Genomic DNA, 21,560 nt, shown 5'->3' with positions numbered 1-21,560 from the left:
GATGAAGTGATATCATTTGAATTAATTCACAGTAGCTGGCAAAGTGTCTGAAAATACTGCTTCCTTAATATTATTTCTTTTGCTTATATGTTTTCTTCAGACAGCGTATTCTACAGGGGAGTTCAAAAGTTCATATTTTCATAGAAACAATTCCTTTTGACCTTCTGGACACTGGAAACTCTGAAATAAGAGGATTAAGAGTCATTCACATGAATAAGATCTTATTTGGAATTATCATATCAACATCAATGTTTATTTAAAACACTCAGTACTTGTTTTAGCTGCTTTGGAATACCACGGTAGGTCATTTGCCTTTCAGAATGTGTAATTGAGTACTGTCTAATAAAGGAAGATTTAAACTACATGGGGATATGGTGTATGTTCATTGGGATGTTTGTGCAACCAATTTACTGTAAAATATTCCCTAAATATGGCAGAAAATAAAATATCATTTTGGGACATCCTGTTTTCCATGCAAAAACAACTAATTCAAAATATTTACTGCTTAGGATAAGCTCAATAAATTAACTTCATAATTTCAGGGTTAGTATAACTGTTCTTTTCATCAAGCCTTTAGCAAAGCCTGTGGAGATGGTCCTCTCGGCAGCGGAGGGGCCCGAGGACCCACAGCAGGCGCTGTGAGCCAGGCTTTCCGAGGTACACTGTCACATATTGCTGAATGCCCTTCTCTTCATCGCTCATATTTAATGGGGAGAAAAGATCTTGTGACTTCTGTTCCTGTTGGCTCCAAGGTTTCGTAATTGACTGCAGTTTCCTGAAGCTGCAGGCTTGCTGGAGGGAGTAGGTTGTGCCACCAATCGATAGCACATATATACTCCTGAATCAGCTGCTTATGAACCAGTTTATGCTGGATTACTACAAAGCTGCTCAGCACTGGAACTTTCTCATAGCTATAGATAAGTTATTTTAAGCAATTTTTGGTCAATGCCATTTAAACCCTATTGAGAGTGTTGGGGTGTTGTGATGCAGCGCCCTTGAAGTCTGCTGTGTATCTGAGACAACTGTCAATCAAGTTTCTTCCCACCCAACCAAAACCAAAAACAGAAAAAAATGGTGATCCCCAGGAGGTCTTTCTATTGCCTCCAAACTGATGGAATGATTTGAGCTTTATTGTGGTCGCTCCTAAGTCAAACCACTTTCATGCTACACTACTAGTTTAATGCAGAACTTGCACCAGAATCATTTTGTGTCTTGTACACTGTCATATTTTTCTTCTTGAAGGATGAGCTGCATGTATTATTCAGTTAAAGGAAACACTTCTAGCATAAAAATCAGTAAGTACTTACAGCAATGGCTCTTTTTCCAATCTGCAGAAAATATACACTGAAGGAGTCCCGTCCCACTAAGCGTTGTATATGCAATAGACTTCATCGCATACACCTAAGACCAGTTATTACCTTCAAGCATCAACACCTCTGAGTAACGTTTGAACAGATCTGAGGGTGATAACATATACATCAAGGTTTGGAATATGGTTACCGTCACGCGTACCTCACCAGCACCTGCCTCTCATCATGGTGGGACGGGATAAAAGGGAACAAGATTCCACGCCTGCTTGCAGAACCTCGCTCGAGCGACTGCAGCTCCCATGTGCACCTCGATTCCTGACCCTTCGCAGTTTCTGACTTCCTGGCTACCGGCCTTCGCTTCGTCTCATTGTTTACGTCTCTTGTCTGTCCCACGAAACACTGAATGCTCATCGCCTGACCCATGCATGTCCCCGACTACTGCTCTTCATCTTACTCTTTGGCTTTTGTTGGTAATAAACGGAACCCGCGATTGGGTCCTACTCACCATCACCCTGAGCTCCCTTATTCCGACATGACAGTTACAATGTAGATACATGAAGAAGATTGTTTGCAATTAATTATTTTTTTTTAAATATTCAAGTATTCAAGCTTCTTCCTTCAGACCCATTAAGATATCCTGGTATTCCCTGAGATCTGTATTAAATCTTTTGTTGCATTTTTCCAGTATGTTTATTTTTAATCTTCAACTGTAAATTCACTGGGGCACATGAACCTTTTAGACAGGTCAACGAAAACATAATTTGAAAACAAAACTAGTCTAAAATGAACCAGATCACACAGGGCAAGTCCTGAAGTCTATCCGTAAACTGTAGCATCACTTACATTTAGTAACAGGTTAAAGCAGAGTACTTTGATGTACATATAATGTCATGTGCTATCTTAATTATGACACAATGCTACAGGTTTCTATAGTACTAATGCATAATTTGTGGTTAATATACATAATTAATGTAAAGCCTTAGGATGATCTCTGTTTTATTAAGGGTATTGACAACATAAAAGATACTTTTTTTTGTTATTTTATAATTCATAAAGTGCCCTCCAAAGTAACCTACCACCCTTCCCAACACTTCAGAGTAGCCTCAAGATATTTCAAGCCTGTAAATATCTAGCATTTAATACATTTCTATTATTTATAGATGTGGGTGGTACAGTCTTCCTAAAACAATCAAGGGGAATCCAGGCTATAAATAGAAGGAAGATCCAAGCAAGCGTTGCCAAACCTGGGGATCTCCTCTACAATTGTATTGCTGCTGGTTTGTGTTTGCAGAAGATGTGCACTCCTCCCTCTTTTTCCACATTCTGCAAACAATCCAGTGGTATCATAAGAGTCCCCGAGTTGTCAGCAAGTCCACAGATGAATAATTACAGAGTAGATGGGGTAAAAGAGAGCAAAAAACTTATAAGTGAGAAATATAGTGTGTCAGGATCCAAGAGGTGGGATTATAGATGGAGAAGTGTACACTTATCATCTCGTTTATCACACTTGCCCTTTTGAGTGTCTTGCTAACATTAATGCTGTGCTGCCAATGGCCTATTTCACTGTGAACTTGATGAGAAGCTGGAGCCGTCCCAGATCCGTACAGCGATTATGCTCCAGGACGCCTGTGGCGCTGAAACAATAACTTCCGAGGCCACAGTTGTGTGCCCCGGCCTCCTGCTCCCCATTCTCTCTGTGTCTTCCTGTCTCGTGTCATGACAGAGGATCCTCAGAAGGCAAGTCTTAGCTGGCTCATGTCCCATCTGAAGACCTGGAGTGAAAGACTGGGCCAATAGTCATTTGCCTGCTCTATAGCATTCTCTCTCTCTGTCTCTCTCTAACACTGTCTGGATCAGTCTCCGTTTATGAGTGCTTGTTCATAAAGGGGGTAGGGGGCAGCGCCGTTCACTGACCTCCCTTCCCCCCAAACCCACCCCCTGCCCCCAGCTACCCTTCATCCCTATTCCAGTGACGACCTCCTGACCACGGAGTCTTTGTGACTGCACTATTCTGCCGACACATGTCCTCCTGCACGTACCTTGTCTCTCCCCCTATCTCGGTTTGGCACAGGCATAATCAAACAGGCCTGGACAAAATAAACAGCCCAAAGCCAAACTGAGAAAGACAGAGCAGAGTTGAGAGTGTATGTGGACACAGAGAGATCCATAGGGCTAGAGGTCATACAATGCTTCAATGTAAACTACTTTGTGATTATTATTATTATTGCTATTACTATTACTATGCTAACAGATACTTTGACACGAGGCAACAAAAACTTTGACCATTTATATATCAATTTCAGTTTAAGTAGATTGCTCCTGGGTACTGAGCAGAGCCCTGCAGGTTATAAGCCAGTGCTTTAACTACTAAGTAATACCATAATTCTGCATGGTGTGGTATATGAAGAGTTCTTAGGGGTGATAAGGACTTTTTTAAGTCATATGAGTGTCTGTGGTATGAGACTGTTAATGCATAGCCATCCTGAGCGACACATTGCTTTAGATAATGTTCGGCTAGTGTTCAAAAGCCATTTGAGAGCTCTAGCCAATCAGATGAATGAAGCACAAACACTCAGCACTGTGCACACTGGTTCCCCCTCTGTGACATGTACTGTGCATCCCTCCAAAGTGCTTTGATGAACACAGCACAGCAGACTCTTTTATCCAAAGTGCAATACAACATGACGATCCTATAAATGTGGTTTTATCCTCATCAGATTATTGAACCAAAATTTGTATTGACATTATAGTATATATCTTTCAATATTTCACATAAAGTCTGAAGTACATAATCAAATAACATTGTGGTATCTCAAAAACACCAAAGGAGTAAAGTTCTGTTCACTCTGAAATGAGGCTGACCCTAACTTAACATTAAATTCAAGCAGGAGAGGTGTGGCTCTTTCAGCACAGTGATGCTAACAGTGGCAAACTAACTACAGTAAAACAAACCAGTTTTACACTTATTGAATGTATGCGTTGTGTGTATAGCAAAAATCTACAGGTGCTCATTTTTGTTGTTTTAATACTCTTCCTTGACAATATTACCCTGTGAAAAGTTTGCTGTTAGGAATCAGCCAAAAATGGCATAAGTGATGAAGGCAAACAACAAAAAATATTGTGCAGCAACCTACATGACATGGATATTGAAAACAAAACATCTGAAAACATGCAAAACTTAATACTTTCAAAGCAAAATTCAGTACGTGGTGACAGAAAGAAAAATTAAGGTGCATTGTACCAATAGGAATTCATAATAAGAAGTATTTTATCAGACTTTGTCATAAAAGTTTTTCAGTTCAGACAGGTAATTAAAGTCTTCAGAGAACAGGTTGCAAAAAAAACTAGAAGCTGTGATAGTCATACTTCTTATCATCATTCTTATCAAATTATAATAACATAGGGACATTATGCTTCCTGTAGTTTGAAAATAACAAAAGCCAAAGTTTCACCACACAAAAACTTCTGATCCTATTAGGAGAAGATGACAAAACAATGAATGACTGCCAACAGTGACTATCTGTTACTGTTTTTGTTGTTCCTGTCTTTGTTGTTTGAATCATATTTCTTTATAATAAAAATAACTTAATTACTATTTTTGCTGCTGTTATTATTTTTGAGTGCTTGTATTTTCACTGTTGTTTAGAATATTTCACCCAGCATAATTTTGCATTACCTCATATCTTTAGAATCTATGCAATCGCCTTCCCATGTAACAGCCTACAGAGTTCTCTGCAGTTTCAAGTTATCCTTTCTCTGTGAACATACGAATTCTGGCGTCATGGCAATTGAAACATTTTCAGTTAAAACAGAATGTGTGGAAATACTCCTTTGGTTTTATATTTACCTATATAATATATAGTACATACAGTATATCATATATAGAGAGAGCAAGCATTTCTCTCCAAAAGAGCTGCATGTATTGAGTGCCTGTGATCTTTCAGATGACCGATAAGTGAACCAGCATGGCCAGTCTATCTATGCGAGACAAATAGACTGTCAGAACATGGAATAACACCACACTCATGTCCATTTGGCAGCTTGAAAGACATCCACCACACACCCAAGAAGCCCCTCTGAGACACAGCGTGACGTGACACTTTTCATTTCAAGAGGAAACTATCCAAGGAATGCTTTCCGGACAAATAAGGTGAACCCCTGCCCTCATGCTGAACCCCAGCAGCTTCCCTGAAAGACTCCATGCACCTTCCTGAACTGTGTGGGCTGTTGCCATGAAACATGGTGCCGGCTTGCCACTCATTTATAAGCCTACACTAGACCTAATAGTGCCAGCTTGCTTATTCTGCTATAGAACTCTATTGTCAGGCATTTGTCATTTTAACTGGATTTCCCAAATTTGCTTCTAGGATAAGGACAAAGTCAATATATCACAGTGTTTTTTAAGGGATGTAATAAGGCATTTTTAAATTATTATTATTTTTTTATTTATTTTAACAAAGAATCGGATGGCAGTGAAGCACGGATATCTCACAGCTCCTGGACTCTGGGTTTGGACATGAGTACAAATTCAGTTCAATCTGTCTGGAGTTTCCATGTCCTCCCTGCTTTTTCACATCATTTTCCCCCCAGGTGCTGTAGTTTTCTTACAACCCAAAGACATGTTTCAGATTAACTTTACATTTACTCTAGATGAACTCAAGTTACTCTAAATTCCTCTTAGTGTACATATGTCTGACTGAGACTGTGTGACTGCAATGTGATGGCTCCAGAAAACTACAACCATGCACTGGGCAAGGTTATTGAACATGGATGGATGAAGAACAATAATATAAAAAATTTGGCAATGAAGTAGCAAACATTTACGCTGTTACATTATCATATCTGACTGTTCTTCCCTTCCTTACATAAATTACCCCTGATACTCAAAGTGTAAGAATATAGTGAAGTTCCTCTTTGTACTTTTACTTCCTTTACTGGCTGTAGACTACATGTTTGCCTAACATAAAAAGTGCCCCCTTACTGCCTCTTTAATAATTAATTATGTAATTAGAACCAAGAGCTGCCAATCAAATGAATACAATCTGTTGATCACTGGTTTCACGCCCCCAACCGCGTACCCGACAATTACATCTCTAATCAGGGAGGCAGGGTATAAAGAGGCTACCTGGGTGCTCCACACTGTAGAACCTCATCTAGAGAAGATGTGGCTTGCATGAAAGCTGCCTTACCCGTTTCCCGTTCCTTTCCTGTCTGGTATTGCCTTGGTTTGGTTTCCTTGGTCCTCAACTCTCTGCTTTATGAGCTCGGCTCTGGTTTTGTCTGTTCCTCTGAGCAATGTACGGCAATCAACCGACTCCTACCTGTCCCTGACTATTCTATTGTCTGCCCCACTACACGAAAACACACCGGTGTTTGAGTCCGTGGGCTGAATCCTCGTGTGCACCATGACAACTTGGAAGTGCTATTACCTGTCTATAAATGTAAGAAATATTGTCTCTGTAATTCATGTATTTGTTAACACGGTGTACCAAGGACAAGAATATCAGTGATCTCAAAGATTCAACTGTTGTTGCTCAGCAATGTGGGAAGTGTTATAAAGCCATTTCCAAACAATATGGACTCCACTGTGAAAAAATATTATTTCCAAATGGAGTCTATTTAAAACAGTTGCAGATCTTCCTATCAGTGGGTATCGCAGCAGATTCAAGAGAGGATTATACTGTATGATGATCAGAGAAAGTTACACAGGGATCAGCAGTCCAGACCTCAACCCAATGAGATATTGTAGTGGAAACCTAAGAAAGCAGTGCCTAAATGAATGCCCTTGAAAATAAATGAGCTCAAACAGGTCTGTAAGAAGGGGTGGGCCATAATTGAAAGAAGAAATTGATTAACTGCTACAAAAATTATTACTTCAAGTTATTTCTGCTAAAGTGAGTTCTACAGGCTACTGGAACAGAGCATGCACTATATCAGACATGGCTTATGCATATGGATTTACATTTACATTTATTTATTTAGCAGATGAGTTTCTCCAAAGTTACTTCCAATGAACTCTATGTAGTGTTATCAGCCCACACACCTTATCCACCAAGGTGACTTACACTGCTTGTTACACTACTTACACTGCGTCACTTCATCCATACATCAGTGGAACACACTCTCTCTGTGTCACTCACACACTATGGGTGAACCTGATCAGCATGTCTTTGGAGTGTGGGAGGAAACCGGAGCACCGGGAGGAAACCCACATTTATTGCTGGTTGAATGAAAAATTAGGAAGTAGATGAATTTGATGACACCTGATGTTAGATTTACCTACTGTTAGAAATTGGTAAGGGGTAGATGTGGGTTAATTAAATCCAGTTATGTAAAAGAACAATTTATATAGAGTTGTACATTGTGTTCACATCGCTGGGCATGGTCAATACAAATTTTAAGGGTCACAGAGGGATTTAAAGTGGTCTGAAGTAACACAGGGTTACCTGGTATTAAATAGCCTGTATCAGTACTTATGAAACTAATGAACATATAGCTATATAATTTGGATGGAAATGGCAAAATGCCGAAAACTTTGCATAATCATTTGGTTCATGTTTTTGGACTTTTTTTTTATCACTCCACGTTTTTCAGATGTCTCTGCTTTTTGCAGATGATGTTGTCCTTTTGGCACCATCACATGGCTGCCTCCAGCACGCACTGGAACGGTTTGCAGCCGAGTGTGAAGCGCTGGGGATGAGGATCAGCACCTCAAAGTCTGAGTGCATGGTTCTCTCACGGAAAAGGATGGCATGCCCCCTCCACGTAAGGGGAGAGAATTTGCCCCAGGTGGAGGAGTTCAAGTACCTTGGGGTCCTGTTCACGAGCGAGGGAAGAAGGGAGCGTGAGATCGGCCGCAGACTGGGAGCAGCGGCAGCAGTAATGCGGTCGCTGTACCGGACTGTAATGGAGAAGGGGGAGCTGAGCCATAATGGAGCCAAGCTCTCCATTTACCGGTCGATCTACGTCCCTACTCTCACCTATGGTCATCAACTCTGGGTGATGACCGAAAGAATAAGATCGCGGATACAGGCGGCCGAAATGAGTTTTCGCCGCAGGGTGCCGGGACTCACTCTCCGTGACAGGGTGAGGAGTTTGGAGTAGAGCCGCTACTCCTTCACATTGAGAGGAGCCAGTTGAGGTGGTTCGGGCATCTGATAAGGATGCCCCCCTGGGCGCATCCCTTTGGAGGTATACCGGGCACGGCCAACCGGGACGAGGCCCCGAGGTCGGCCCAGGACCCGCTGGAGGGATTATATCTCACAGTTGGCCTGGGAACGGCTGGGGATCCCCCAGGTTGAGCTGGAGGAAGTTACGGGGAATAGGGGCGGCTGGGCCTCTCTGCTCTCCCTGCTGCCACAGCGACCCTTTTAGGACAAGCGGGACAGAAGATGGATGGATGGATGGATGTTTTTCAGAAAGTAGATAATCAAGGGAAATGTACACAATCCAAGGCAACCTACCCATTCCTCTGTGAGTAAATAGCCAAAGTGAGTTGGTCAGCTCGATGTGGAAGCTGGGATGCCCGTGAGTGACAAACCTGCCGCGTTTCGCTGTTCTCCTGGAGAAGCGCGCGTGTCGCCCGCGTGCAGCAACACGCCTGTCCGAAAAGCCCCTCTTCCGCTCGCTCTGGGCGTGGGGACGGAGGGGGGAAGGGGGGGGGGTTACGGCCACTACATCTGGGACAGATATTACAGATACTGACATATCACTGTGTTTAAGAAAACACACACGCAGTAAGATTTGCTGCTGCTGAATAAAGCGCAATAAAGTGCGGAACAGACACGGGCGGAGCCCGCACTGTGTCTCACACTTCGCGAACCAGCAGGTCGTTTCATTCATTCCTGACTTGATGAGTTTTAACCGACCAAAAAATGTTTAAAAAGAAGCAAAGTTTGGCCAATTCATGACACAAGCAAAGTTCATTCAGTTTCTCTCATGCTTGCCATTGCTTGATATTTATTTCCTATATATATATATATATATTGCTATATATTGTGACGCTGATAATTGGAAAGGCAACTCTTCTCTTGTCTTTTAGCCAAACAGAGGAAGTATCTCAAGCAAGCATCACCAGACAATGCGGTTTTATTGTCGTGGTCATCGATAAAAAAAAATCATAGGAATGGTTTAGAAACACCTACCGGATAAGTGCAAACACAGCGAGAAATCCTTTAAAGAGCTTCGGTTTCAATGAAGGGGCGACACACGGAGAGATGGGCGGTAGGACGTGGAGCCCATGAGGGATTATGTGGATTCCGATATGGAGACAGCCCGTGAGTATATTAAGATGCTTCCATACTTTCCTACTCCCCCACTCACTGTGTATGTTTTACCACCGCTTCAAGTTTTATTGCCCTTTGGCTTTGCCACTGGGGTCTACTTTCCCAGAGCGCGTGCCTCTTATCAGTAGCGTGGCCTTATCATCGCGCTCTGTGTACTGGAGGTAACTGAAAGGTCTTTTTCGAGGGGTTTGCCAAAAGCCGTCATGCAAAATCCAGGAAAAGCTCGTGGGTGGAATGGGTGGTGGACCGGTGGCGCCCGCGAGCTCTCGGGGCTGAACCGCCAACTCGCGCCGCGTGGCGATACTCCAGCAGGGGCGAGCGCGTGCTCAGCTGCGGGCCAAGCTGGACGCGGTTTGGATCCTCTGTTCGGATACCGCTGCACTGCCTCTTCTCGTTCCTTCAGTTTTTATTTATGATGTGTCCTGAAAATGCTGTGCTGTTTTGCGAATGTTTCCCAGTTCAGGTAAGGCTGGTTTTTTTTTTTTTTTTCATTTCTATTCAATATCTCAGGTTAATTCGATGTATTAAGTGAAACGCGTTTTAAAAAATTACCCGAAATTTTATGTTCTGAGATGAAAAAACTTACCAGACTTTTTGCAGCCTGTCGCTAAACGTGACACACGTCTGATTAACGTGACTAATTATTTTACAAATTATTATTATTGAAAATCTTTTAAAATAATATATATTTTTCGTGGTATGTTTCACCTTTCCTGATATACAAACACGCAGGTATGAGAAGTTCCTAGAAAGCAGTGTCACCCTGAGGCACATATGAGCTCGCGCTAGCCAAGCCGCTGCCAGGTGTGACTTTTCGTAGTTTTCGTGAGGATAAATGAAGACCAACCGAGCATTCTTTACTCAAGTGCACAGTGAAGCGTAAAGAACCACAGTACATAGTAACTCTGGATTTTATATCCAGCGAGTAGAAAATAACCCAACAGCAATAAGAAGCGCGCGCTGCTGCGCTGCCGCACGTGCGCTTTACGCACGTGCCGTCCGTACGGCGTCTGAGCGAGGATTCGTGTTCGCCTTTTATGACTGGGCATGTTCTTTAAAAAGATATGTAAATCGACTGGGAGAATAATTATTTTCTTAGCAGTTTTATGACCAGTCTATTAAGACTTTGAATCATTGTAGTGCAGTTTCGACGTTTTGGTTCTTTAAAGACATTTATATTAATAAGTTAGAGGTAGTGGCTGGACCTGGAGGGCGTTTTCGCTACAACCTATAAATATAAGCTAGGTAATGTTTAACCCGCTCCGTGGGGTTCTGTAGTAGTCCCGAGATTACTGTTGAGTGTATCGTCCAGCGGCTATCAGCCACCGTAGGGTTGACAAAGCCTTCACTAACACACTGCTTTCACACTCTGCTGCATTACTCCAAGTCGCCAAATACTTGCTGGTTCCTCTGGCTGTATTTCTGCTGTGTGCATCTCCTCACAAATTACAGAGAGGGCTTTCAGAGTGACTCAAGCTAATATGAACCATCATTTAGCTAATATAATGCCTCTGTCAAACATACATAACTTACAGTGTTAATGTTTGTATGCTAAGTTCACACATTCTTGTTAGTTTCTTGTCTATGTCGGGGTCACCGTGGTCCGGAGTCTATCTTGGAAGCACTGGATGCTAGGCTAGTCGGAGTGCATCCCCTGGACAGGACGCTACTCCATTGCAGGGTAGCCCACACACACACACACACACTCAGTGTAATTAAGAGTCACTAATTTACCTTAAGCACATGATGTCGGACTGTGGGAGGGAAGTAAAGCATGCAGAGGAAACTCACGCAAAGGAGAAGAACATGAAAATACTGCGTGGACTGAATTGGACAGATTCATACCTATGCCCATACTGCCCAGGTCCTGTGAGACAGCAGTGCTACCCACAGCACCACTGTGTGCATACTGAACTACTTAAAATTATGTTTAGCCAGCTGGGTGATTTATCCTGGAACAATTTAGGGAAAGTACTCTTGCTGAAAGGTACAGCAAGAGCAGGGATTCCAGCTAGGTCCATGTTCTTCAGTTCTAAGGCAATAATTCTAACCAAGTTGCTCTCCATTGTCCCATCAGTTTTTTCTCACAGTAGTCATCATTCCTGAGATACTATGCCTTACTGTCCTCAACAACTTTGAGCAACATCAAAGCCTGGAGCAGATGGTTCTTTCACAGACAACAGGTCAAAGTTATGTCTACTTGAAGAGAAACACACCTGTCCCTGCAGGAGGTCTTTGAGGAGATCAGAATGACTTCTTAAATGTGTTTGCAACATTTGTTGCTTTAATGAGCACTTGAAAAGCATCACTGCAGTTATTTTACATAAAGACAGTTAAGATAACTACATGCATTCATTTATCAATCAGTCAGGTGATCTGTGAACCCTGGCAAGAGAAAGCGTGACTTAGTGTTTCCGTCAGTAAGCTGTAGCATGACTCTGCAGATTTACACTAAAAGGCTGACAGGTCCGGATTGGTTCCTGGAACAGTAGCTAGTGCTGAATTGGCATTTAGAAAATGATACTGAACCTGGGAACTGTCAAAAAAATGATGAGTCACCAGAAACCAAGTCTAAATATTCTCAAAAAATTTACTAAATGCTAAACACTTTTTTGTTTTTGGACTCCCATATTTGGCTGGAAATGACATCACGAGTGTCAATAGACACCTAATGCTTGACTATGCTAAATTTTTCACTAAGTAACACAAATGGTATATTCAAGGTGTGTGAAAACAGTAACAGGCTATGCTGTTGCTCACTGAACATTAATCTCCTAGGCTGGTTTTTCCATTACGGTAAAATGTAAATAAGTGAATAATTATTTTATAATATTATAACTCTTTGCCATGCTTTTCAGTGCTTATGGCATCTGTATGGTTGCTGAATGCTGAAATCTGCAGTGCATGAAAGGACATTTTTAAGACTATGCTTTAAAATATCACTGAAATTGGAATAAAGTAAATAAAATGTTGCCATGTAAGATCTTTCATTCAAATAACTCCATTCTCCTTAAGTTTTTTCGAGTTGGTGGTCTTCAGATGCATAGTAGTATAATTAACAGCAGTTCAAAGAGAAACAATCTCTATCATCCTTCTGTCTTTACCGTTTTATATCAGTCATTTACAGCCAAGTTCAAATTGTAGGTATGTTGCTCCATGCTCCGGCCCACGGCTGTGGTCTCAAATACTTGTACATCTCATCTTGTACAAAAGAGGAATGCATTCAGCAAGGTGTTATCTATAATGTAGATTTATTTTTTGGGAGTGTTGAACTGTCTTTTCCTGACACCTAACAGATGATCACCAGTGTAATATATGCAAAGAAGCATTATGTGGGGGGTTAGTGGTTGCAGAACTATGCACAGACACAGTCACCATTTATTCAGACATATCATGTGGCCATTCTATAGTCACCTTCAGTTCAGTTACGCATCAGTGATTATTGCTGACTGCATAGTTTCTTCAATGGTCCGCAGGCTTATTGGTAGCAACCTTCTCAGAACAGAGATACTTTCTACTTGTCTGAAGCAGTGGGGACAGCTGTTTTTGGATTGTACTCTCACCCTCTGACCCAGATCCCCCAAACAAAAAAAAATCCTCTCCCAGCTACCAAATTTGTTGCACACCCCTACCACAGTCTCACAAATAAATTCTGTGAAAATTCCATAAATCTTTGCCATACTGAAAGATATTAAGTCTGAAAATGTGCTAGGGGAAAAAAATGTAACATTAGGGAATGATGTGAGGATTTTGTTTTCTTGCAGATGTAGTTAGTACCAATAATATTTTTAAAACCACTGCATCATTGTGCATCCCAGAGCTGAAAGGACCAATTCTGCTTTGATTCAAAATCTGCTTTGAGGTAGTGGCAGTAGAGGCACAAGCTAACTACATGACCATGAAGGAAAGAGTCACTGTCATTGTTGGTCATGGTTCACCCAGGTTGCTGCTCTGCTAATGTACTGGCTAACAAATGATCACAGTACAAGGTTGCAGCATAGGAGGGGTGCTGTAAGGGGCATACAATCTTTATACTACTATTATAACTAATATTAATGCCTTCCTGGCTATTCTCAAACATGGCTGAACCATCCTAAGTTAAAAAAATAAGTACACTAGAAAACCAATTAAAATGTGAATCCCAGTTCTCGTGGATTGTACTGCCTAAACTGTCCAAACTGTCTAAACTAACTGCATGCTGGTTCATAAAGTGGATTGTGACAAATTAACTCTACTGTAGAATCACATGTCTGCATCCAACTCTCTCCTTCTGTTGATGTAATGTACTCATTGTATTTTTCTCTGAGATGTACGCTGCATTGGGAAAAAGCATCTGCTAAATGAATAAATGTAAATGTAAAATGGAAACAGTCTAGAGCTGTTTATTGGGGCTGAGGGGAGTTTGGATTGAGGTGATCACACGCAAATAAGAAGTGCAAATGACTGCAAAATGAATAGGCTGCAAGAAAATAGGCGAAACACTTTAATATCTATCTTACATTATCATGCACAGTAGCAACAGCAGTGGGTTTCACACTCAAAGATGGAAATGTAGATATTCTCAAGTTTTACATTACTTAAGACTTTGAGACATTCTTTAAAGCTGTGTGTATAATACTCAGTCCACTCCTCCATAGGAATCCAGGAATTCTAGAGGGGGAATCTGTGGGGTTCTAAAATTCCTGAAGATATTTTCAGTCAGTTTGACAGTGGCTGTTTTTTATGCTGTTTTTCTTGTCAGGCTATTCTTCATCTTTATGAACACAGTTCTAGCACTTATTATACCACTTATATTTGCACTGGTGGTGCGCTGATTATGGAACTAGATTTGTGCCTATTCTTTCTAATGTGTCTTTTATTTCATTGGGCAGCATGGTATCACAGCAAGTAGCGCTGCTGTCTCACGGTGCCTGGGAGGTGCGAGAGGACGTGGGTTCGATCCCTGCTCAGTCTGTGTGGAGTTTGCATATTCTCCTTGTGTTTCCATGGGTTTCCTCTGGGTGCTCTGGTTTCCTCCCACAGTCCAAAGACATGCTGTTCAGCTTCGCCCATAGTGTGTAAGTGACAGAGAGAGTGCTAAATAAATGTAATGTCAGTGTGAGAAGCTGATGTGTAACCATTATCCTGAAGTGACATAAGACAACATTTTGGACTATGGACATCACCACTGTTCTGGCTTAATCGTAGAATAAATAACAGTAGTGGTTCCAGTCATGGCTTTTCACTGCCATTGGTCAAACTGTAAGAAATTTCTTCTTAACAGTTAGGTATGAAAGCTCAGCACACATTTTACTGCTCCCTCTAGTGAGTACTTTCTAGCATTGTAGCATCTGTAATGGTCACTTTCTGCTCCTCTCACTGCTCACAGTGCTAAGGTATTCATGTTGAATAGGGTACTGAACTGAATTCTGTATTTACTATCTTAGTACATCTTTAGCCATATCCCCCAAGGCATCAGCATGTTGGTTTTCATTATTGCTCAGCCATTAGTTGGCCAAAAGTTACAATGACAGTAAATCACTTTGTCTGATTTACTGCTCTTGACTAACACCTAAACAGGATTATTAAGGGCAAATTCTGTCTACAATGTTTGGATTGCAATGGTTCATCTGATTTTAAAAATTTGTCTTGTGTAAATTTAATGCCCCGTCTGACTTCTCTGTGGGGCAATGAAAATTGGAAGACCTGCTGGACTGTGGCCCTTCAGCAGTCACAATGAATAGTGCCACTCAGTGACAGCCCTGACAAAAATGGGATTGCTCCTTTAGCCTGGATGAGCTCCTTGTTTAGGGTATTGACAGTTGTTTTGCATTTTAGTACAGTGATGTGAAAAAAGTATACCCTCTGTCACTTCTGTGATTTTACATACTCAAGCATAACTGGCCCTCATAAAATCTTAAGCATCAGTCTAAATTCAGGTTGCAAATAATACATACATTTTTTGGCATTATTTATACTCTATACATAAGTTACAATAGCCATGTGTGCATTCTTCACATCCTCCTTCTCTTTCCATGTCAGGTCTCTAAGCGGTGCTTCGTTCCATGCATTCCAACCTTCCTCACCTTCGACATCTCTCATGGTCTCTTGCTGAGCCACCACCTGCCCTCTTGACTGCATTCCTTCTCTTCTTTTACAGACCATTTCTCTGCAACTCATTTCACTCATTTTTAATTCTTCACTGTCTCCTGGTTGCTTTCCATGTGCCTTAAAACCTGCCAACATCTCACAACTGTTAACGAAACATTGTCTTATCTCAAATTTGGTTCAGAATTATAAACCAATGTGTCTTTTTTCCAAAACCTTGAGTGCCTGCCAGTTATGCACATTCTTTGCCCAAAACGATCTCTTTGATGGTTGTCAGTCTGGTTTCAACATTGGTCATTTTACCCAGACTGCTCCGCTTGCAATGTCAGAAACTCTCTAACCTGCTAGCACTGCCTACTTCTTCTGTGTTCTAAATTTTTTCAATTCTGACCTGCATTTGACACAGGTGGTTTCCAGGTGGTTTTTCATAGCTCCGACTTGTAGTCTCTATCAACAGGCATTACACAGGGCTTGGTACAATGCTCCTTTTCTCGATCTATACTGCTTCCCTTGGTTTAATCATTTCATCTTACATCTTCTATCACTCCCATACAGATGATACATTGCTCTTCCTCTGTTTCCCCCAAACAATACAGATACATCTTTGAGCATTGCAGCATGTCCACGTAGCTGATCTCTACCTGGATGACCAGTTGTCATTTACAACTCAGTCTCTCTAAGAGTCTGAGACATAATCCAGTATGGCAGGTACCTCCTCTGCTATTTTCATGGAATACATCCATACCTTAAACCACACTCAATGCAGCTCTTTCTCCAAGCTGTAGTGATGTTTCACCTGGATTACTGTAAATCCCTCCTGTGTGGTCTTTCAGCTTCTGATGCTTTTTCTTGTTACAGTAAAAGTTGTGCTCAGCCTGCTAAAATGTTATGTGCCTCTCCTCCTTGACTCTATTTGCTGGTTTCCTGTGGCTGCCTGTATCAAGTTCAAGCCTCTCATTATGGCCTACAAAACAGTCAAATGGTCAGTATACCAGTAGCTAGAGAGCAATGCAACCTGGCTAAAGTACTGCATTGCTTCACCTCTGCCCACTTGCTTACTTCACGTACAAAGGCTCCAGAATTGAAAGCCTGCCAGTTGTCACTGTTGGACCCAATGTGGTGGAATTCAGTGAATCAGAGAAATGTTGAATTTCTCCCAGAAATTTTGGGGGGGATGTCTAAAAAAGAGAAGAGAATGAGAAAATAAATGGATTCATGAGACATAAAAAGTTAACTTTTTCTAAAAAACATGCAAAATTTCTGCCTAATCATTTGAACATGGTGAAACACAGCTGTCACTCCTGTATTGTGTGTAAATGTTTGTGTACCTTTTAAAAAGAAAAAAAAAATCATTTTTTAAAAAAATGTAGGAAGGTGATCAGGATTTGTATATTCTGAGTTCTGTGCACCTGCTCGTGCAATGAATATTGGTGCATAAAGTGAAAAGAAACAAACTAGGTTTACTTAAGAATCACACATCTGCAACTATGTCTCTCTGTCTCCCACTGTAATGCAAAAATTCTATTTTCTCTGAGATGTACGTTGCTTTGGAGAAAAGCATCTGCTAAATGAATAAATGTAAATGTAAATCTAATTCAAAATTAAGTCCAGAATATCAGAATTGCTCTGCACACCTTTAAATTGACATACTGAAAACCACTTATATTTTCATACTCCTTTTTATTGTCTTCACCCTTCCACCCTTTATTTATCTATTATTTTCTCATTTCATTCATTTGTTCATAGGGGCCCCAAGGTCAAGCTCCTAGGCTCTCTTTCTTTTGGTTAATTCCATTTTAATTCTGAAAATCCAGGCTGTGCTGCAATCTTCTTTTTATAGAAGTGGCTTTCTTCTGGCCACCCTTCCATGGAAGCCATACTTCAGTCTTTTGTAATAAAAGAGTCATTGACTACAATGTTGAGTGTTTCTCTGACATCATCACTATTATCTTATGTCCTAGCCGCACTTTGTAATCAGAAGTCTGAATGCTCCAGGCGAAGCATTTAAAGATTTTGCTTTTAGCAGCAGCACTCCCTAATGATCATTTGCTGATTGTAATTAAATGCCTTACTGATATCTGAAGAGTAATGGTGCAGTTTTTCAGAAATGGCTTCAGCGGTTTAGCTTTCTTTCTTTTGTTTTTCTTTTGTTGAATAAATAATGACAAAAGTAAAATCTGGTATGTGTCATTTGTCATCTAAGGTTTCATGTACTGTTAGGATTTGTTCAGGACATGATGATATGTAAAGCCATAAAATGTAAAGAGGGCATACTTCATTTTTCACACCACTGTATCTGATAGGAGCATTTAAGTTATGTAGCTCATTATGGAAATACATAAATGGATATAAATAGATAATGGTTTTGTCTGTTTCAATAAAACAGTTATCAGTAAATAGTTGTGTTATATTGTGCATATTTTCCAGTGAATGCAGTACAATAAGACATGTCACATTTACATATTGATCTGCATCCGTTGCTGAAGGATTTGTCGCTGTGCTGTTGATGGTTCTGCAGTGGACCCGACTGGGTCTGCCCTCCCCACTGAGACCAATCTGCGACCCAAGGGTGCTAGATCGCTTCATCAAGGAAGCACGAGACACAGAGTTCGCCATGGTGAGAGTGTTACATTCATATTCGAGATTTCACACATTCAATTACTATAAATATATATACCTATATATTTTGTATTAAATTGTTCTTCCCTCCCCCCCCGCTCATTGTTTTTTCTGCCCCTCTCTGTTCAGAGGAGCTGCAGTGAAGGATGCAGTCTCGCTGAGCCTCTTTCTGTTCCCCTTACCAGCGTCGATTTTGCCATCTGGGAGAAAGGAGATGTAAGTGAAGTGCCTTTCTGGGCAGTGTTTTACCAGTGGTGACACAGCTGAATTGTGGCAATTTATGGAGTAGTTATTGTACTGATGACAGCAATCACAAGATGAATGGTTGGTCTTTAGATTTTAGATCAGATAAGATGTTATTCAGATGTGGTTATGTAGGCTTAGCTCAGAAATGGGTTTAAATAAATTCAATGAAAGCACTAAGTTGGATCACGTGATTCACTGAACAATTATGTCCATAAATAAGCCAGGCATATATAGATAAATTTCTCTGTTTAATTTAGTTTTTTTTGTATGTGTTTGCACGTGTCTTCAGCCACAGAAGCAGGCTCAGGAGGTACAGTCTGGGCTCTGGCTTCTTGCTCAGGCGATCAGTGCGGTGCGGGTATCTATCACAAGCACAGCACTACACAGCCTCCTCGATAACAGTCACAGCAACATCCACAGCATTGGGCAGGTGATCCGCAGCCTTAATTTTCCGGTGAGTGGTGAGGTGGACATGGGGGGGGTAACACAGAGAACATGATTGCGGGGGTTGCTAAGAAACTGGAATAAAAGCTATGTGATGATGGCTTGGAGCAGTAGTTGGAAAGCTGAGCTTGTGACTCATGGATAAAGCTGCCAGGTTCCCAACAGCAGTCACGTACTTGCTGTCGTCTGGGAGAACTCTTAAGTCAGTTGCACATAGGAATAAGGATGGATATGTCAACAGGAAGGACATTCTACAGATGTCCGATTACCCGGAAAGTTAACACACTGAATCCACAGGCTCTTCAGTAAGTGGAAATTCTTTCAGGGTCTGTCGCAGGCATTTTTTGCAAATATTACATTATGTGATCTTTTCCTGCTAAAGGTGGTGCAAGTAACAGGAAACATCAACTTACCTTGAAGAGAAGCAGTGTATTATCAGCTAGCACGTTGTATGTTTTCATCTTGAATTTCTTATCAACTGCCCCAAGAATTAATTCCTTTTCATATTCATTATGGAAGAGCCACCTTAGGGATCATTTATGTGGCCTGTATTCTTTGCTTGTTCATTTGATGTTTTTGCAGGTGTAATCCTGGCATAGTTTCTCACCCACAAAATCTGAGAAAAAGACAAAAATGGTTCTAGGATGAAGGGGGTGCGGTGGCGCAGTGGGTTGGACCACAGTCCTGCTCTCCGGTGGGTCTGGGGTTCGAGTCCCGCTTGGGGTGCCTTGCGATGGACTGGCGTTCCGTCCTGGGTGCGTCCCCTCCCCCTCCAGCCTTACGCCCTCAGTTGCCGGGTTAGGCTCCGGTTCCCCGCAACCCCGTATAGGACAAGCGGTTCTGAAAATGTGTGTGTGTGTGTGTGTGTGTGTGGTTCTAGGATTGGGTCATTTCTGAGTTCATTGCCCAAAGTACTTGGTTCCTTATTAAAAGCATATCCTTGAAAAACCCGCTTCCCTTTTATTATTGATTTTTTTAATTCAGTGGTGGTGGATTTCTTCCAAAGCTACTTCTGTAACTTTGTTTGGATACCTTTTCATATACAGTGCTGCTTGAAAGTATGTGAACCCTATAGGGATAGTGATTTTATTGGATGAAATATTCAAATTAACTTATAACATGAATAAATGATTATGATTTACACACCTGATTCTACTTACCCACTTGGTTTAACCAATACAACTTGGGATTTGCTTATTTTTGCACCTGCACTATATCCGTTTTTCTGCTACACACATGATTTCCTCTGGAGCAAAATATGGAATTGATAATTACACATCTATTATATCAGATGAGAAAGACAGCTTATAATTAAATAATGATTTTGCGTTAAAAAAAGGGACACAAGTGGTTCACATACTTTCAAGCATCAGTATACACTGGAAATTTACAGTAGAAACCTGGGTTAAGGAATGAATCACAAGTTATCTTCCTGCGATTTATTTAGGCAGTTAATTCTACTGTAAATATATAAATCATATCCCAAAAATGGGGTTTTAACCTGTTTTGTTGTTCTCCTATTTAACCTCAGGAATATACCCCTCCTGCAGATGGCACAGTTCATGAGGATACCTGGCGTGTCTCCTCTACATTGGAATTATTCCGCGTCCACACCAACTTTCTGCGTGGTAAAGTCCGCCTCCTGCTGTCTCATGCCCCAGCTTGTCGCCGTGACTCGACATGATTGAAGTGCCAAGATAGCAAGACATCTGAATGGTGCTTTAAAAAGCAGAGGATGGGACCATGGAAGCAGTGAGGAGACTTGGATGTGGAGTCAGAATGTGAGCAGGCAGCACTTCAGCTGGATGCTGCAACGATGGATTAATGGACAATCTTTCTCATTTACAAAAGAGGACTGCAGACATGCTGCACTTGTAGTACCAGATTGGACTAATGATGCCAAGGAGGCAATCTTAGAGTGCAAAGAAGAGAGGTTTCCAGAATACCCACCCAAAAAAACATTTGACATGTTCCCATAACTTGCCAGTCACTCTTGCACTGTGTACGTGTATTTGTGTGGTAGTGAATGCCTGAATCCAGCATCACAAAACCCAGAATTTGCTGTGCCTGTTGCTTTGTCACAGGGCCAGAGTCAAACTCAACACCACCTTATTTGAGTGGCAGGACAGGCAACCTTCACATTCCCAGATAAATTGACTTTTTCAACTATTCTTTCCACACCCACCACAGCTTGGAACGGTTGGATGGGTATGCATTGCAATATTGCTGTCTGGTTTTACCCACTGTATTTTATTTACTGTAGCTATGTTTGTCAAAGTATTTTATGTAGCTTTATGATATATTTATATATATATTTTCTATGTCTGATCTGAAGACATGAACAACAGCATTGAAGGTGACTAGGTAGAAGGTGACTAGTGTGGTTTTAGTCATCTTCCATTTGTACAAAGCACTAATGAGCATTTGATATGGCAGAAGCAAATGCGCAACGGTGAGTTTCCCACAGCTTCCAGCTTTCTCTATGTTTCACTGAGGGAGCATAGGTTGTAGCCCATGCTGGCCTATGTATGAGCATGTGTTACTTGGAAGAGGAGGCAGAAATAGGGTT

The 21,560-nt window shown here is 41.3% G+C and overlaps 1 protein-coding gene across 2 annotated transcripts; it reads left to right on the top strand.

Annotated features, from left to right (window-relative positions):
• Positions 1-9,509: 9,509 nt before the first annotated feature.
• epoa (erythropoietin a) lies at positions 9,510-20,675 on the top strand. 2 transcript variants are annotated; one of them, XM_018744410.2, is made up of 5 exons: positions 9,510-9,586; positions 18,169-18,299; positions 18,431-18,517; positions 18,837-19,001; positions 20,523-20,675. In XM_018744410.2, the coding sequence occupies exons 1-5, from the start codon at positions 9,550-9,552 to the stop codon at positions 20,673-20,675; spliced, it is 573 nt and encodes a 190-aa protein (XP_018599926.1). In that variant the 5' UTR covers positions 9,510-9,549. The 2 variants fall into 2 exon arrangements, with proteins under 2 accessions (XP_018599926.1, XP_018599928.1); XM_018744412.2 differs by lacking the exon at positions 9,510-9,586 and adding an exon at positions 9,921-10,058.
• The last annotated feature ends 885 nt before the right edge of the window (positions 20,676-21,560 follow it).

Source organism: Scleropages formosus, chromosome 13, assembly GCF_900964775.1.
Source record: "Scleropages formosus chromosome 13, fSclFor1.1, whole genome shotgun sequence".
Classification (NCBI taxonomy): domain Eukaryota; kingdom Metazoa; phylum Chordata; class Actinopteri; order Osteoglossiformes; family Osteoglossidae; genus Scleropages; species Scleropages formosus.
The sequence above is the reverse complement of the archived record's forward strand: the minus strand, read 5'-3'. Positions and strand labels throughout refer to the sequence as shown.

Coding starts and splice junctions, on each gene's coding strand:
- epoa (XM_018744410.2), top strand. CDS start 9,550: ATGAGGGATTATGTGGATTCCGATATGGAGACAGCCC. Junction 18,518..18,836: donor CCATCTGGGAGAAAGGAGAT/GTAAGTGAAGTG, acceptor ACGTGTCTTCAG/CCACAGAAGCAGGCTCAGGA. Junction 19,002..20,522: donor TCCGCAGCCTTAATTTTCCG/GTGAGTGGTGAG, acceptor ATTTAACCTCAG/GAATATACCCCTCCTGCAGA.